General features: G+C 37.3%; 1 protein-coding gene across 1 annotated transcript; it reads left to right on the forward strand.

Moving 5' to 3' along the window:
- Positions 1-14,120: 14,120 nt before the first annotated feature.
- On the forward strand, positions 14,121-18,601 carry LOC113720574 (replication protein A 70 kDa DNA-binding subunit B-like). Its single transcript, XM_072055542.1, has 10 exons — positions 14,121-14,460; positions 16,220-16,387; positions 16,459-16,732; positions 16,830-16,926; positions 17,022-17,146; positions 17,261-17,339; positions 17,450-17,582; positions 17,699-17,859; positions 17,980-18,100; positions 18,201-18,601. The coding sequence occupies exons 1-10, from the start codon at positions 14,263-14,265 to the stop codon at positions 18,357-18,359; spliced, it is 1,515 nt and encodes a 504-aa protein (XP_071911643.1). The 5' UTR covers positions 14,121-14,262; the 3' UTR covers positions 18,360-18,601.
- The last annotated feature ends 1,031 nt before the right edge of the window (positions 18,602-19,632 follow it).

The raw sequence follows: 19,632 nt of genomic DNA on the forward strand, positions 1-19,632 counted from the left end.
CAATCACTAAGGTTACAAAAATTGCGCTCTTCCATCTGCATTCATACGTAGCAATACTGTCATCATTAGTGATAGAATCAAATATTTATCGTTTGAGTTCAATTTTAGCATACCGAAACTTGCTTCTGCAGTGCATGTGATTAAGAGACAAACTTCAAGAGCTAAAGCAGAACATGAGCGTTGAAAGAGTTATTTTAAAGAACCAACCGCAAAATAGGAAAAAGCAGAGAGTGTTAAAACAAGTCGAACTGATAATAGTAGAAATTTCTGCTTGGGCCTGTGATTAAGAGACATTTACACTGCCCTCTTATTGACGTTAGAATGTTCACCATGTTTAAATATTTCAAGTCGAATATACTACATTGACTATCTGAATCTCTATCAAGTAAAAACTCAACAACTTTGTATGGCTGGATACCTAAGATGTCTTTAAAAAGGACGGAGAAGAGCATCTAAAGAGCAAAATAAAATAAAAAAGGAGCAAAAAAAAAGAATGAAATATCCAGAGATCCTAAATGGAGCCAATTAAGTATAAGATCCCCTTTCTCCAACATTTAGACTGTTATTGCCCATTTTTGGAGCAAACTTCTCAACTATCTTAAGAAGGGATGGATCATTTCCACTATCTCTGAACGAATCTAGTAAAAAGGCAAAAGTAGATACTTGCAGTGAGAATCCTCGCTAAATCCATTTCTTCAAAATAAACCACTGCATCATCAAATTCACTTGCCTTGATAAGTCCTTGGACAATAATGTTTAAGATAAACAATGCAATTACCATATGGTATGGGCGATAAACTCAACATCTTGATGCTGCTCCACTGAGCATGTCCAATATATTAGAGAAGCGTTTTTGGCATAATGAAAGAATAGAAGATGATGTCGGCCAGAACTTTGAGCAACAAAAGCAGCCCCCTCTGCATCCAATGGCTTCTGATTATGCTAACAACTAAGTAAGCTCTTCTATCTTCTCTCACAAAATTCAGAAAGGAAAAGAGAATTTTTCGTCCATAATAGAATAGAAGATGCTGTAGGTAACAACTAAGTCAAACTTACTTCTATCTTCTCCGCTCACAGATAACTGCACATGACGAAATCTAAATATTCCAGCGCGCTTATCATCTCATTCTAGAGAAAGGGAGCAGAAAGCTCAGAAGTGTGCCTGCAATGTGCATGTAGCTCAGAAAAATTCCCGTGGGGAAAAACCCTCAGGTAAAGAAGATACGAGGGAATTGAAGTTTAATAGTTTAACCATAGCTGCTCTTCAACCAGAACAAGCGGATTGAGACCTGCTATGCCATGGCTGCCCTTCAGTCTTTGCCTGGAGGGCATCCTTTGCCTTCCAAAAGGTGTATCAGTAGTTCATGACTTGTAAATTGTTAATAAATGTGTGACAAAAAATCAGAAGTTAATGGCCCTAATACAAAACTGATGTTATTTAGGACCTTAATTGTGCTCGTCACTTGCAAACTTTAGGCACCAAAATCAACCAAAAAACACTTTGTAACCTCTAAAATTTACAGAATGCAATTTCCGATTATCACAGGAGGTAAAAACTTCTGGGTGTTAATGCTAGTTACACTTTCTCTGATCTTTAATCCGTAAATTCAGGGACTTGTGAGCTAATTTCATGTCTAAGGACAGGGCAGGGATGTATGTGGGAAGAATTAGAGAAGAATTAGAACACGCACTCAAACAAAGAAGACTCGAAAAAATTGGCAGTCAAGTTTAGTTGGAGAAAGTGAATTCTACAGTCCAATGACTTTCATTCACAACTCCTGTTTTTTTTGTCCCTTCATTTGATTATTTTGCAGCTGCCATGCGAACAATGTCTGTATAAGAAGATAAATTAAGCTGCAATTTAGTAACCCGACATGACAATTACATGGACAAGCTATCATGTATAAAGTAAGCATACATAAGACTGACTCAAACAGACAATGTGAGCCATCAAGACAATTAGGAATAAAAATTTGAGAAACTAAGGAGAGAGGAATGATTAAAGTGTACAAACCATGAATAGCATTGAAAACAGCCAGGTAGCCACTCTTTTCATCTGATAGTGATAAAAAAGCTTCAACACATCGTCGCTTATCACCCTGCAAGTATTAAATCATCAAATCTCTAGAATATGCTCAAAGATTGGTCCTCCAAGGACTGTTGATAAACTTTTTGAAAACTAAAAGGACAGATAATGACAATATGATCAGCTGCGAATCTACATCATGTACCTTTGGATGATTACACATAGAAGCCAAAAAAGCAGCGGAATATGCAGAGGCCCCACATGGAGCCAATTATGGATAAGATGGCCCTTCTCCATCATTTAGACTTCTATTACCCATTTTTGGAGCAAACTTCTCAATTATCTTAAAAATAGAGGGATCGTTTTCACTATCTCTGTATGAATCCAGTAAAATGGAAAAAGTAGACAAATGCAGTGAGAATCCTCTCCTATCCATTTCATCAAAACATATCACTGCATCATTAAATTCACCAGCCCTCAGAAGTCCACCAACAATAATATTAAATGTAATTAGATCTGGTGTGCAACCATTTTCTTAATAAACACTTTGGCTTCCTGTAGTAATCCTTCTGAAAAGAGGCTATTTATCATCGTGTTATATGTGGTAACATTAGGATCCAATCCTTTAGAAGAGAGACTATAGAAAAGATGCCGGGCGCTGTCAAGCTTCCCACATTTGCACAATCCATCAAGGACGATGTTGTACATTGTTATCTGACAATCTACTCCATCAACTTCCTTTTTGTGCAAAAATTGAAGCGCTTCCTCAGCATGTGAATTCTTGCATAAACCATCCAACAATACAGTGTAAGTGTGAAAATTAGGTTTTAAGCCAGCAACTCGCATCTCGTCGAAAGCTTCGATTGCTGTAAGATACCTCCTGACACTAAATAAACCCTGCAGGACAATGGTATAGGTAACAACATTCGGTCTTAACCCTTTATGTCGGATCTCTTGGAAGAGATTCATGGCCGGTTCCACTTTCATTTTCTTCATATAGCCATTTATCAATATATTATGGCTTTGAACATCAGGACTAAGGCCGCTAGCAGCCATTTTATCAAAAATTCTCCTTACCTCACCCATTTGACCCTGTAAACAATACCCATCCATCAATGCATTACAAGTGACTGTAGTAGGATTCTGATTTTGCTGAATCATGGCAGTTAAAACCTGCTCTGCATCTGCTAACTGTCCTTCCTTACATAGTGCATCAATTAGAATATTAAAAGTAACAACATCAGGAACAATATTATAAGCCTTCATCTCAGTAAAGAGATTTTCAACGTCCTTCCATTTACTTAAATTGCACAGACCCTGGATCAAACAATTGTAAGTGATGACATCGGGGGCAATTCCTTTCTCAATCAGCTCGTGTAACAGGGAGAGAGCTTGATCCATCATTTTATCCTTGCACAACCCGTCGATAATAGTGTTGTAAGCAGCTGTATCAGGCCTGCACCTTCCTCCTTTTTCCATGAATCTAAGGACTTGAATGGCCATACTAGTGTTCCCAGCCTTAGAAAGCCCATCTATCACAGTCCCATACGTAATTTCATTAGGTATGCATAGCTTTTCATATATTATTTTCTTGAACAATCCTTGTGCCTCATGAATTTTGTGTTCCCGAAAGAGTCCTTTGAGCAGAGTGGTAAAGGTGGCCGTATTGGGCAAAATACCTCGCTTGAAGAAGCCACCAAATATAGAAAACCCAAAATCCATTCTACCCAAGAAGCAGTAACAATTAATCACAATACTTAGCGTGTAATCATCAAGCGGAATGCATCCCAACTCAGCCATATCCCTGGAAAGAGAAAGAACCACCAAATATTGCTTCATCTTAACAATACGACCCAGCAGTCTATTGAAATGAACAACACTAGGCACAGGTTTCATCCGTACCATCTGCTTGTAAAAGCCTAGAGCTTCATCGAGATTGCTGATACCGTCAATATCACTCCTCAATCTCCGAGACCCATAATGAACAATGTTGTTAGGCTTAGCCTGATGATGATTACTACTTTCAATACCAATAGTGAGGGCTGCAGAGTGAAAAGCTGATTGGATGGGGGTTGAATTTATTGGAGAAAGAAATGAAAGAGTAGTAAAAGCGGCAGTAGTAGCAGTACCTTTCGCCCCTGCTTTGTGACAAAGATAAGCAACAGAGAAGGCCCTTTTCTCATCTTCTTGATGGTTTTGCCTTCGGAGTTCAGCTACAAAATCAGAAAGTCGCTGCTGAGGAGACAGAGTGAGGAGCGAAAGACGATGGTCCTCTTTTGTCTTTTGCTGAAGCTTGTCTTCTCCTCTCCTCTCAGGTTTTGTGATTAATTCATTCTTTTCTGGTTTTTCATTTTGTATTTTTGGTCTCTTTTTAGCATTTTTGGTTTATTACTCTGAGTTTGATAATATTTTTGGTTTTTTTATGAAAATAAACTCAATAATTTAATAAAACTATATAGAGACACATGAACATAAACTTATGAGAGAGTGACAATAGCATTTCCCTTTTGCTCATTCCATTTTAGACCAAAATCAAACAAAACCCCTCCCACATCAAAAGGTTATCCTCTTATGTTATTTTTAATTCTACATTAATTACAAAATTCTTACAACATAAGCACTTTTCTTGAAGTAAATCATATGGAAGGCATGTACCCATACTATGCTCATTAGTGAAGCTTCAAGCATTCATCCTTCTGAGTTCAACTCCGATCTTTGCATTAGCAATACTTCCTCCCTTGGTGCCTGTAATTAAGAGACAAGTTTGAGCAACCATAAGCAGAATACAAAACTGGAAAAGGTATTCATAGAACCAAAGCAGAATAAAAGAAGGAAAAGAATCCTTATAACTAGTACTACTAACAATAGAAGCTTTGGCTTGGGCCTGTGATTAATAAACAGATTTTATTTGTCCTCTACTTGGAATAAATATCTCAGCTCAGTCATCCTACATAAATAAATGAATCGCTATGATGAGTGCAATCCAGAACTTTAAGCAGCTGGATACCTAAAAGACCTCTTAAACAAGACACAGAGAATGTCAAAGAGCAAAATAAAATATTATTTCTCTGCATGCTACTATCAAATTTGCTCATCAGCATCAAACTTAAGCAGTCACTAAAAGCAACAGTAGGCAAAGAGCAGATATTGGGTCAATACAGACAATGGTACTACAGCACGTTCTAACACTGCGGTAAACCTTGCATTTAGATCATCGTCAATATCTGATCAGTGAATGTTTCGTTGTCAAAATTGCCCAACAGCCAGTTCCAGTATGTTTGCTTCCATAATATCTCTATGTTCTGAAAACAACAACGAGTATTCGAAAGTAAAAGGACAACTGTCAACGAAAGGACACATGTCAAGTCATTAGCACAACATAGCAATTTTATGAAGCTTAGATAAGTTAAAATACAAGTACGCTTATGCTAAATACAAGTCCAGCTTATGTGTCACTTAATTTGATTACTTTCCAACTGCCAAGTGAACAATGTCTGTATATGAAGATAAATTAAGCTGCAATTCAACAACCCCACATGCCAATTACATGGACAAGCTATCATGTATCAAGTAAGCATCTATAAAGTGATTCAAATGGCCAAAGTAAACCTTCGAGAAAGTTGAAAATTAGGAATAAAATTTTGAGAAACTGAGGAGAGAGGAATGATCACAGAGTACAAACCATGAAATGCATTGAAAACGGGCAGGTAGCCACTCTTTTCATCTGATAGTGATGAGAAAGCTTCAACACATCGTCGCTTATCATATTAAACCTGCAAGTATTTAATCTTCAAATCTCTAGAATATGCTCAAAGATTGCTCCTCCAAGGACTGTTGATAAACTTTTTGAGACCAAAAGGACAGATACTGACAACAATATCAACTGCGAATCTACAGCATGTACCTTTGGATGACTAAATGCTAGGAGCCAAAAAAAGCAGCAGAATATCCAAAGGTCCCAAATGAAGCCAATTAAGAATAAGATTCCCCTTCTCCATTATTTAGACTTCCATTACCCATTTTTTGAGCAAACTTCTCAATTATCTTAAAAATAGAGGGATCATTTCCACTATCTCTGTATGAATCTAGTAAAAGTGAAAAAGTAGACAAATGCAGCGAGAATCCTCTCCTATCCATTTCATCAAAATAAACCACTGCATCATTAAATTCGCCAGCCTTAAGAAGTCCTTGAACAATAATATTAAATGTAATTAGATTTGGAGTGCAGCCATTTTCTTCCATTTTCTTAATAAACTCTTTGGCTTCCTGTAGGAAACCTTCTGAAAAGAGGCCATTTATCATCGTGTTATATGTTGAAACATTAGGATCCAATCCTTTAGAAGAGAGACTATAGAAAAGATGCCGGGCACTGTCAAGCTTCCCACATTTGCATAATCCATCAAGGACGATGTTGTACATTGTTATATGACAATCTACTCCATCAACTTCCATCTTGTGCAAAAATTGAAGTGCTTCCTCAACATGTGAATTCTTGCATAAACCATTCAACAAAACACAGTAAGTGTGAAAATTAGGTTTTAAGCCAGCAGCTCGCATCTCATCAAAAGCTTCGATTGTTGTAAGATACCTCCCGACACTAAATAAACCCTGCAGGAAAGTGGTATAGGTAACAACATTCGGTGTTAACCCTTTATGTCGGATCTCTTGGAAGAGACTCATGGCTGCTTCCACTTTCATTTTCTTCATATAACCATTGATCAATATACTATGGCTTTGAACATCAGGATTAAGGCCGCTAGCAGCCATTTTATCAAAAACTATCTTTGCTTCATCCATTCGGCCTTGTAAACAGTACCCATCCATCAATGCCCTATATGTAGCATTATCAGGCTTCTGATTTTGCTCAATCATGATTTTCAGTACCTCCTCTGCACCTTCTAACTGTCCTTCCTTACATAGTGCATCAATAAGAATATTAAAAGTAATAACATTTGGAACAATATTATAAGCCTTCATCTCAGTCAAGAGCTTTTCAACGTCCTTCCATTTACTTAAATTGCACAGACCCCGGACCAAACAACTGTAAGTGATGACATCAGGGGCAATTCCTTTCTCAATCATCTTGTGTAACAGGGAGAGAGCTTGATCCATCATTTTATCCTTGCACAACCCGTCGATAATAGTGCTTTAAGCAGCTGTATCAGGCCTGCACCTTCCTCCTTTTTCCATGAATCTAAGGACTTGAATGGCCATGCTAGTGTTTCCAGCCTTAGAAAGCCCATCTATCACAGTCCCATTCGTAATTTTATCGGGTACGCATAGCTTTTCATATATTATTTTCTTGAAAAATCCTTGTGCCTCATGAATTTTGTGTTCCCGAAAGAGTCCTTTGAGCAGAGTGGTAAAGGTGGCCGTATTGGGCAAAATACCTCGCTTGAAGAAGCCACCAAATATAGAAAACCCAAAATCCACTCTACCCAAGAAGCAGTAACAATTAATCACAATACTTAGCGTGTAATCATCAAGCGGAATGCATCCCAACTCAGCCATATCCCTGGAAAGAGAAAGAACCACCAAATATTGCTTCATCTTAACAATACGACCCAGCAGTCTATTGAAATGAACAACACTAGGCACAGGTTGCATCCGTACCATCTGCTTGTAAAAGCCTAGAGCTTCATCGAGATTGCTGATAACGTCAATATCACTCCTCAATCTCCGAGACCCATAATGAACAATGTTGTTAGGCTTAGCCTGATGATGATTACTACTTTCAATACCAATAGTGAGGGCTGCAGAGTGAAAAGCTGATTGGATGGGGGTTGAATTTATTGGAGAAAGAAATGAAAGAGTAGTAAAAGCGGCAGTAGTAGCAGTACCTTTCGCCCCTGCTTTGTGACAAAGATAAGCAACAGAGAAGGCCCTTTTTCTCATCTTCTTGATGGTTTTGCCTTCGGAGTTCAGCTACAAAATCAGAAAGTCGCTGCTGAGGAGACAGAGTGAGGAGCGAAAGACGATGGTCCTCTTTTGTCTTTTGCTGAAGCTTGTCTTCTCCCCTCCTCTCAGGTTTTGTGATTAATTCATTCTTTTCTGGTTTTTCATTTTGTATTTTTGGTCTCTTTTTAGCATTTTTGGTTTATTACTCTGAGTTTGATAATATTTTTGGTTTTTTTTTTATGAAAATAAACTCAATAATTTAATAAAACTATATAGAGACACATGAACATAAACTTATGAGAGAGTGACAATAGCATTTCCCTTTTGCTCATTCCATTTTAGACCAAAATCAAACAAAACCCCTCCCACATCAAAAGGTTATCCTCTTATGTTATTTTTAATTCTACATTAATTACAAAATTCTTACAACATAAGCACTTTTTTTGAAAAACACTTGTTAACATATACGGAGCAAAAGAAAAAAAAAAACTTGTTAACAGATACGATGAATGATCAATTAGAAAAAAAATCCAACTATCTATTAGTTATGATATTTAATAATTTAAATGATACCAAAATTAGTTTATAACATGCACACATGTAGAGCTGTTAAATGAAACGAGCAGTCCGAAAGTTCGATTGAGGTCGATTCGATAAAGCTTGAGCTCAACTCGTTAATTGTGGTAAACAAGTCGAGTTCGACCTTGACATATGCTCGTTTAATTAACAAGCCGAGTAAGCTTGATTCGTTTGTTATCCGAGTAGCTCAATTATATTCAATAAGGAAGTACATATATGTCATTTCACAATTCAAAAATATAAAAATTATAAATTATAAATTTTTATTGGGATTAATTTGCTCGAGCTCGTGCAAACTTGACTCATTTGTGATAAACGAGTCGACCTCGGGCAAGCTCACAAACGGGTAGAGCTCGATCTCGAGCCACATGTCCATTTGGCGAGTCAAATCCGAACACATTTCAAAACTCGTCCAGCTGTTGGAGCGAGCTCGAGCTCAGCTCGAGTTAAACTTGAGTCGAGTTCAGCAGTCAAATATTCGATTCGACTCGATTAACAGCTCTATACACATGTATCCTATTAATCAATTCACTAAATTTAATTAGCATGTTTGGACAAAAGATTATTTGAGATATTTATTTAAAATAATTACTGTAACATTTTTCGTGATTTGATGTATGTGAAATAAAAAAAATAGATTGAAATGATGCAAGCAAATTATTTTTTTTTTCAAATCATTCGCATCCAAATTGTTTAGGGTGTATTATTTGTGATGATACTTGATTTTATTATTCTCATCATTCAACTATTCGTGCTAGTTTGCTTTTTCCTTTAAATACCATAACATGATAACATATGATAAAAGTCACTTATAATACTCATTTATTTGCCAAGTGCTAGCACTTTCTTTAGAGTATCAGCCAAAAAATTTTTAAGAAGAAAAAGAAAGAAAGAGCTACATCTCCACGAGCAGACAGCCCAGGCAATCAATCAGCTTCACAACCATAGGGAAAACCACAGAAAAAGGCCCGAGCATATCAGAAAATGTTCTCGGGTCCAGTTGAAAACTAGTACCAGCACAACAAACTCCTTCCTGCCCTATAATTTGTCTATGCAAAATGAGATGCAAGATGACCAAACCAATTCAACAAGAAAACTTTTTGGATAAAGCAAATCTCAGCAGACAAACTTTGATATAGTAAGAAGAAAAAAATGACATCCAGCCACCAAATATGTAATTTTCATTTCATGGCCAGTCCAGATCTGTTGTGGTAGCTCACATTCTCCAGCATCAAAGTTAATCAATCATCCAACCCTCTCTAAAGTAAATCATATCGAAGGCATGTACCCATACTATGCTCATTAGTAAAGCTTCAAGCATTCATCCTTCTGAGTTCAACTCCGATCTCTGCATTAGCAATACTTCCTCCCTTGGTGCCTGTAATTAAGACAAGTTTGAGCATCCATAAGCAGAATACAAAACTGGAAAAGGTATTCATAGAACCAAAGCAGAATAAAAGAAGGAAAAGAATCCTTATAACTAGTACTACTAACAATAGAAGCTTTGGCTTGGGCCTGCGATTAATAAACAGATTTTATTTGTCCTCTACTTGCAGTTAAACGATCTTCCCTGTTAAATATCTCAGCTCAGTCATCCTACATAAATAAATGAATCGTCATGATGGGTGCAATCCAGAACTTTAAGCAGCTGGATACCTAAAAGGCCTCTTAAACAAGACACAGAGAATGTCAAAGAGCAAAATAAAATATTATTCTCTACATGCTACTATCAAATTTGCTGATCAGCATCAAACTTAAGCAGTCACTAAAAGCAACAGTAGGCAAAGAGCAGATATTGGGTCAATACAGACAATGGTACTACAGCACGTTCTAACACTGCGGTAAACTTTGCATTTAGATCATCGTCAATATCTGATCAGTGAATGTTTCGTTGTCAAAATTGCCCAACTGCCAGTTCCAGTATGTTTGCTTCCATAATATCTCTATGTTCTGAAAACAACAACGAGTATTCGAAAGTAAAAGGACAACTGTCAACGAAAGGACACATGTCAAGTCATTAGCACAACATAGCAATTTTATGAAGCTTAGATAAGTTAAAATACGAGTACGCTTATGCTAAATACAAGTCATTAGCCCTCAGGCAAAGAATACTCAAATAAGTGGCTCTCCAGTTTAGTGAAAGAAAGTGAATTCCACAGTATGATGACTCTCATCCGCAACTCCAGCTTATGTGTCACTTAATTTGATTACTTTCCAACTGCCAAGTGAACAATGTCTGTATATGAAGATAAATTAAGCTGCAATTCAACAACCCCACATGCCAATTACATGGACAAGCAATCATATATAAAGTAAGCATCTATAAAGTGATTCAAACGGCCAATGTAAACCTTCGAGAAAGTTGAAAATTAGGAATAAAAATTTGAGAAACTGAGGAGAGAGGAATGATTAAAGTGTACAAACCATGAATAGCATTGAAAACAGGCAGGTAGCCACTCTTTTCATCTGATAGTGATGAGAGAGCTTCAACACATCGTCGCTCATCACCCTGCAAGTATTTAATCTTCAAATCTCTGGAATATGCTCAAAGATTGCTCCTCCAAGGACTGTTGATAAACTTTTTGAGACCAAAAGGACAGATACTGACAACAATGTCAACTGCGAATCTACATCATGTACCTTTGGATGACTAAATGCTTGGAGCCAAAAAAAGCAGCAGAATATCCAGAGGTCCCAAATGAAGCCAATTAAGGATAAGATCCCCCTTCTCCATTATTTAGACTTCCATTACCCATTTTTGGAGCAAACTTCTCAATTATCTTAAAAATAGAGGGATCATTTCCACTATCTCTGTATGAATCTAGTAAAAACGAAAAAGTAGACAAATGCAGTGAGAATCCTCTCCTATCCATTTCATCAAAACATACCACTGCATCATTAAATTCGCCAGCCTTAAGAAGTCCATGAACAATAATATTAAATGTAATTAGATCTGGAGTGCAACCATTTTCTTCCATTTTCTTAATAAACTCTTTGGCTACCTCTAGTAAACCTTCTGAAAAGAGGCCATTTATCATCGTGTTATATGTTCTAACATCAGGGTCTAATCCTTTAGAAGAGAGACTATAGAAAAGATGCTGGGCGCTGTCAAGCTTCCCACATTTGCATAATCCATCAAGGACGATGTTGTACATTGATATCTGACAATCTACTCCATCAACTTCCATCTTGCGCAAAAATTGAAGTGCTTCCTCAGCATGTGAATTCTTGCATAAACCATTTAACAACACGCAGTAAGTGTGAAAATTAGGTTTTAAGCCAGCAGCTCGCATCTCGCCGAAAGCTTCGACTGCTGTAAGATACCTCCGCAAACTAAATAAGCCCTGCAGGACAGTGTTATAAGTTGCAACATCAGGTGTTAACCCTTTATGTTGGATCTCTTGGAAGAGATTCATGGCTGCTTCCACTTTCATTTTCTTCATATAGCCATGGATCAATATATTATGGCTTTGAACATCAGGACTACGGCCGTTAGCAGCCATTTTATCAAAAACTATCTTTGCTTCGTCCATTTGGCCTTGTAAACAGTACCCATCCATCAATGCGTTATATGTAGCATTATCAGGCTTCTCATTTTGCTCAATCATGATTTTCAGTACCTCCTCTGCATCTTCTAACTGTCCATCCTTACATAGTGCATCAATAAGAATACTAAAAGTAACGACACTTGGAACAATATTATAAGCCTTCATCTCAGTCAAAAGCTTTTCAACGTCCTTCCATTTACTTAAATTGCACAGACCCCGGACCAAACAATTGTAAGTGATGACATCAGGGGCAATTCCTTTCTCAATCATCTCGTGTAACAGGGAGAGAGCTTGATCCATCATTTTATCCTTGCACAACCCGTCGATAATAGTGTTGTAAGCAGCTGTATGAGGCCTGCACCTTCCTCCTTTTTCCATGAATCTAAGGACTTGAATGGCCATGCTAGTGTTCCCAGCCTTAGAAAGCCCATCTATCACAGTCCCATACGTAATTTCATTAGGTATGCATAGCTTTTCATATATTATTTTCTTGAACAATGCTTGTGCCTCATGAATTTTGTGTTCCCAAAAGAGTCCTTTAAGCAGAGTATTAAAGGTGGCCGTATCGGGCAAAATACCTCGCTTGAAGAAGCCACCAAATATAGAAAACCCAAAATTCACTTTACCCAAGAAGCAATAACAGTTAATCACAATATTAAGTGTGTATTCATTAAGCGGAATGCATCCTAACTCAGCCATATCTCTGTAAAGAGAAAGAACCACCAAATATTGCTTCATCTTAACAATACGACCCAGCAATTGAGTGAAATGAACAACACTAGGCACAGGTCTCATCCGAGCCATCTGCTTGTAAAAGCCCAGAGCTTCATCAAGATTGCTGATACTATCGATATTACTCCTCAATCCCCAAGACCCGGAACGAACACTACTGTCAGATTTAGGGTGATGATTACTAATTGTACTACCAGTACTATAGGCATGAGAAGCAGCAGAACTAGAAGCTGATTGTGTGTTTTGAATAAGGGTGGCGTTTCTTGGAGAAAGAAATGAAAGAGTAGCAGTACCTCCTGCCCCTGATTTGTGGCGGAGATGAGCATCACAGACGACTGAGAAAGGCCTTTTCTTCATCTTCTTGCTGGTCTTCCCGTCCGAGTTCAGCTACAAAGATTCAGCATATTGACAATATTACCTTTTTAAAAATCCAATAGCAATTAACAAAACTATATGACTTTTTTTTTAATCCTGTAGCAATAAAATGTAGGGAACTTTTGACCTTGCAATTACCGAGCAAATTAGGAGCACATCAAATGGGCATTAGAAGCAAATGTGGCTTATTTGGATTTTTTTTCGCTTTTGAAATCCTGATGATTGTTGCCTTCTTGCTGTAATCAATAATATAAGCAAATGATTTTTTTTCGCTATTCTTTATATTAAATGAGTTGGTGAATTATAAGAGTGCCTTTTAATATTAGAACTTGTTATGATTTGCTATAATATCTTTTATTAATTTCCTCTTTAAGTTGCTTCTTTTGCCGTTAAACTTGTGTTTCTTATTTTGTCTTAATAATTTTAGATATGGAGTATTAATCATTGCAAAATTGTTAAATTACATATCTGCTGCAACTTCTCTTTGTTGCACTTACATCTCTTCCAATTTGCCTTTTGTCTATTAGGTTTATTTTAGTCTTAATTGCTGCTCTGGTATTTATATAAAGAATAACGAAAGGGTACAAATCAAAGTAAATTATTATCCCTCCTCGTCTATTATTTTTTTTTAAAATGTGACAATATTACAAAAGATGTCAATCAAAGGGAGGTAAGAGAGATTTTTGAAATTATTAAGGCAAACCTCAAAATAGGTTTGTGAAATTACCCCAGTAATCAATAAGTGAAGCAAAAGAAGCATATGCATAGTGCCTCGTTATGGTTTTCAACATATATAGAATAACAGCCGAAGGCCTCTTTGGTCGGCTTCGTTTTGGTCGTCCTCTCACGTGCGTTGTGCGTGGTTTGTGGTAGATGCAACGACGTCGTAGAATTTGATATCTTTTTTGCCCACTTTGACCGGTACAGTTTAGTTTCGTCGTCTTGTTGCATGACACTCGCCGCTGCTGTGCATCAGAAAAAAATAGGCTGTCTCCCTTGGCCGCTTCTCCAGCTAGCCTTCGTGTACCTAACGGCCATAAATAATATCGGTTGTACTTTTACTTTTACTCTTCGGCCTTTTTCAGCCTTTCAGCTCGAGCATTAATGGGTTTGAGCCCTGCTTCTTGCCCTCCAAACATTATTCGCTTTGGTGCTACTTTTCCAGCTACTTTTTTCCCCCTCAGTTCAACATTAGCTCCGTTCGTAGTTAGTTCTGCTTACCTGTGTTGGATCTCAGAGATTCATCCCCCGGCACTGCATTTTTTCCGGCTATCTGCTCTGTTTTCCTCCATTTCTTCCCCGGTATTCTCTTTTCCCCCTAGAATGCTTGTTTATGATTTTTTTTTAAAATATCTTTTTCCACCGGGATTTAGTCAAGCAAATGTGTAGTCTTGTTTTTCTAATTACCTGAATACAGTTGGTTCTGCTTCTGAGAGATTCATCCCTTGGTGCTGAAGCTTTTCATCTTGCTGCTCTGTTTTTCTCCATTTTTTGCCTGTTCTTCTTTTTCTTCCCTCGGAGGCTTTGCTAGGCTCGGAACTAGCTTCTTCATTGACTCTGTGTTTTCTACATTTTGGGCCAGATGCTTTTTTCTTTTGCACTGCCTTTTACGCTTGTTTTGTGTTTTGCTTGGGTATTTTTCCCCTTGTTCTTGGTTCTGTCTTCGTTGTTCTTTTAAATTTTTTCCCCGGTGACTTGTTCTTTTGTTACATTTATCTTCTTCCGGGCTTGTTTTTTTGTTTGTTTCTATCAGATGTTCCTCCTATTTCATTTGTTATATACCTTTTTTGTTTGCTTTTAGCCCTATTGATTGATTAATAGAGTGCTTTTTCTTAATATCTTTTTCCACCGGGGTTTAGTCAAGCAAAGCTTTTCATCTAGCTGCTCTGTTTTTTTCCATTTTTTCCCTGTTCTTCTTTTTCTTCCCCCAGAGGTTTTGCTAGGCTCGGAACTAGCTTTTTCATTGACTCTGTGTTTTCTACATTTTGGGCCAGATCCTTTTTTCTTTTGCATTGCCTTTTACGCTTTTTTTGTGTTTTGCTGGGGTATTTTCCCCCTTGTTCTTGATTCTTAGATTTTCCCCTTTTCCCGTTCTTTTTCCCCTTTGCTATTTGTTGTAGTGCCTGGCTGTTGTGCTTTTTCCTTCTTTCCCTCCAGTTCTCTCTTCGTTGGTCTTTTAAATTTTTCCCCAGGTTAATTGTTCTTTTGTTGCATTTATCTTCTTCCGGGCTTGTGTTTTTGTTTGTTTCTATCAGATTTCCTTCCTGTTTCAGGTGTTATGTAACTTTTTGTTTGCTTTTAGCCCTATTGATTGAGTAATAGAGTGCTTTTCCTTATTCTTTGGTCTCTTTTTTTTTTTTAAAAAAAGTGTGAGTTAGAGTAAAAAAAAAAAAATCAATGGTCTTGCTACAAATAAACAAGCGAAAAAAATGACTGATTGAAAGGTTGGAGCTCTTGTTGCCTATTTGTGTTTTTTTCCCCATAAAGCTCCTCCTGATTGAGGTTGTCGAATCTTGGAAATTAATTAGCATTCAAAATCTGCCTGGATATGCCTGTTACTGTTAATATGTGTCAGTTATATAAACAGTTATACAAGGCCTGGATAAATGAATCATTAATGCACTGTATATATGTATGTATGTATCTGTGTGGTGGGAGAAAATTATCTAAAAATGTTGAGGTGAAAAGCAATTCAGTTCATCATCACCTAGGCTAGGCAAGGCCACCCTGTTATATTTCTTTGAACTGCAGGTTTTAACCTGCCATTATATTTGGTGACCTGCTCTTCTGTTTGTCTTTTAGTTCTATTTTTATTAGCTCGTATTTTGCTTGAATATCTGCATTCATGTAATCGTTAGTTCTACTTTTTTGTGGCTCCTTGTTTGGCTGATTTTTTGTATTTATGCTATCGTTTTGCTTTCCCCTTTTTTCTGTGTTTTTTTTTCATTGGGCCTGATTAACGTCTTTCTTTGCCTGATTTTTTGTATTTATGCTATCGTTTTGATTTCCTCTTTTTCCCGTGTTTTTTTTTCATTTGGGCCTGATTAGCGTTTTTCTTTAGACTATGTGGTCTGAACATGCTGATGGAATGTTGCGTTTGCCTGAGGTTAATGCTTGTCTGGTTCGTTGGACATCTCAAGTTCAGCTTATTGAGGCATCGCACGTGAAGACAACTTGTGGCAGTGAGCTAACAAAGAAGTTCCGATACTTTGTTTTTTCTGATTTCCAGGTGCAGTTTTGCGCTGTTTCTCGTTTAATTTTTTTTGGTTCTTTTGCTGATTGTGGATTTGTTTATTTTAGGGTGTTAAGGTGACTGCACTTACGATTGATGAGAATATTGATCGTGTTAGTGATGTACTTGTGCCATTTAAGAAGTATCGCGTTTCAAAAGCCCGTGTTTATGAGATACCTGACTCTTCTTTGAGTGTTGGTTCTTATCGCTTTTATTGGGTTTTAACTAATGACACTGTAATTGATGAATTAATCGAAATTGACCCTCCAAAACTCCCATGCTATTTTCGCCTACGCTCTATTGCTTCGTGTGACGCTGTTGCCGACACAGAAAACTTCATAGGTAGCTCTATATTTTGTTGGTTGTTTTTCCCCTTGTTCTTGAATTCCTTGTGCCTATACATTTGTTTTTCTCTAATTTTTTTTTTGTGGCTTCACAGATATCATGGGAATTGTTTTGTGTGCCTTTCCTGCTAGAGAGGTATATTTTGAAGGAGGCCCATCTGTCGCACGTGACTATGTTATTGTTAACTATGAGTAGGTGTTTGCTTTTCTTCCCCCTCTGTTTATTGAGTTTATCTTTTGTATTTGGGTTGCTAATGAGTATTTTTTATATGTTCCTCTGTGTTAAGGCTTAGGCCTGTTATTTTAACTCTTTGGAATGAGTTCGAAGCCATAGAAGGGGCTGACATAATGGCTAATATTGCACAGAATCCGGTTTTGATATGTATCCGTCTTAGGGTGACTACCGATAACTGTAAGCTTCTATATGTTATAAATATCTTTTCATCTTTTATCCATACTATTTTTAAAATTTACCATTTGGTTTTGCCTGAGCATTGTTCTCTGGGTCACTCAATCCTTTTTCCAGATTTATCGTTATCTACTCAGTCTTCGTCTGTGATATTGGTTTCCCCAATTGTGCAAGAAGCTGGGAACCTCCGGGCATGGTCTGCTGTTTTGTTCCTTCTTTTTTTTTTGCCAGTTCGTTGTTCTCTGTTTATTTTTTTATTTTTTTTTGCTATTACTTTGCTTTATCAAATTACTGTAATCTGTTTAGGTTTCAAGCTAATAAATCAGACCTCACGCAAATGGTCCACGAGAGGAGTTATGCTAATTCATGTGTATTGGTCCCACCAGTTGCTTCTAGCCGTATAAGTCAGATCTCATTCATTGCACAGGCGACGAAGTTTGTGAGTTTGCTATTACATTCTTGCTGGAATCATAGTCTTTCTCTATAAATGTTTTCATATCCACCTTGAGTATCCCATAACTTTTCCTCCCTTGCTTTGTATGTTACCCACCACAGGACATAGGAACTGCATGGATAAGAGGCACGGTTTCTCTTGAGTATAGAAAGGGTAGACTATGGTATCTAGCCTGTCCACATTGCTATCTTCCTAATGATTTTTCTTTGAACTGGGGTATCATGTGCCGCTATTGCAGCCGAGACATTTATACTTTCCCTAGGTATGGTGTTCTTATGGTAGTCTCTTTTATATTTTTTTATTTGTTCCTGTTTTTTATTTTATTTTGCTGTTTTTGAGTCCTCTTTTGTTAGATGAATTGCTTATTCGTTTGTGCTATAAGGGCTTGTGTGACTCTTGCTATCAAGGATGGCACTGGTTCACTGAATGTAATAGCCATGGGAGATGAGGCCGAGAAGTTAATAGGTATCAATTCTCACCGTTTATATCAGGCTGATAAGGAGGTACTGCTATTTCCCTGTTGTGCATATGCTTCTAAAGTGTAATGTTGTTTGCTGATTTTTTGGCTATGAGAATAAGTCATTGCTTTCACTTTGTCGCCAGGATGTGCATCTTACTGATCGTGTGGCGAGTGCACTTAACGGAAGAGTAATGTTGTTTTATCTTAAGCATTCGGACCATGCTTTTAGGGTTACAAAGGGTGCTCGCTATACAATCGTCGCTTCCTATGACGTGAATGATGCTGAAGCACAAGCTGCCTAATTCTTTTTAGCTTTTAGTGTAAACTTCTCTTGTTTGTTTTTTTTGGATGTATAGCTTATATCTTATGCTATATCGAGCTCTCTTTGGCTGTTACAGTTAGGCCAAGTCATGGTGGATTTGTTGTGTCGTTGGTTGTTTGTTTTGTTGGTGGTTAGGCATTCTGCACATTTGGATCTTAGCCCATGCTATTTTCTCATGGCCTGGCTGTTGTTTAGACTATGTTTTTTGTTTGATTTCTGTTTTGTTATTGAACAATTTGGATCTATTTAAATAAAAAAAATATGTGTTATCAGGCACCATGCAGTATTTTCCTTTTGTATCTTGCTGTCCTTTGTGAATTTCGATCCCCGAGCAATTTATTTGTTCCAAGAAAAAACTGTCGAAGCAAATAAGATTCTGAGCTATACACTACTTAATGTTTCCCTGGTGAGGCAATTCGGAAGCGCAAACTACTAAGCTATGATATATTAGCTTGTTAACAGTCTTCACGAAGCTAAACTGATTGCTTTACTTTTGTTGATTAAAAAAAAAAATCAAAGAGGTCAAGCACAGTCCTTTTTCCATAAACTGCCTCCTGAAAAGAAACTATTGTACTGCACAAGATGAACTAGCTAAAAAAGCTTTGCGGAAATAATCTGCTCATCTTAATTTCATAAAAAAACCATTTTAAAAAGGTCAAAAAACCTTTGACCATGTAAAAGTTTGTTTGCCTTGCAAGAAATGTCCGACTATGTATCAAGCAAAAAAAACAAAAGGAACCAAAGCTTATTGCCCATCTTATGTACGTTCTGTATCCTGAATCTTTGGCAGTTAGGCAGCTTTTTCAGTAAAGCATTCTGCTCTTTACTGAATGCTGCATCTATGTCCCCTTCTTTCAAAGTAACTAAGTCATTTAATAGCCTAGAACATGGACTTCAGTTAGTACTTGCCTGCTGATGCTGTTGTTTTATTGTTTGCCTCTGATGTGGTCCGGAAGACAATGTTAGACTATCAACAGCTCTTTTAAACTTTCTTTTTCTTATCTAGCTCATACGTTGGAGTTAGGTGTGAAAGCTAGAATCCTCCAGATTCATCTCTTTTCTTTTGCCTCAGGAATATACTTATCTTCTCTATAATACTGGTATGTCCCTATTCATTTTCTATTGCATATGAATGAAAATATCTCTGCTGCTACTGGTAGTTACCTGCTGATGCTAACTAGAGTCTTGCACATTCATCTCTTTTCTTTTGCCTCAGGGATATATTTATCCTCCCTAGGATACTGGTATGCCTC

This window comes from Coffea arabica, chromosome 6e (assembly GCF_036785885.1).
Source record: "Coffea arabica cultivar ET-39 chromosome 6e, Coffea Arabica ET-39 HiFi, whole genome shotgun sequence".
Taxonomy (NCBI): domain Eukaryota; kingdom Viridiplantae; phylum Streptophyta; class Magnoliopsida; order Gentianales; family Rubiaceae; genus Coffea; species Coffea arabica.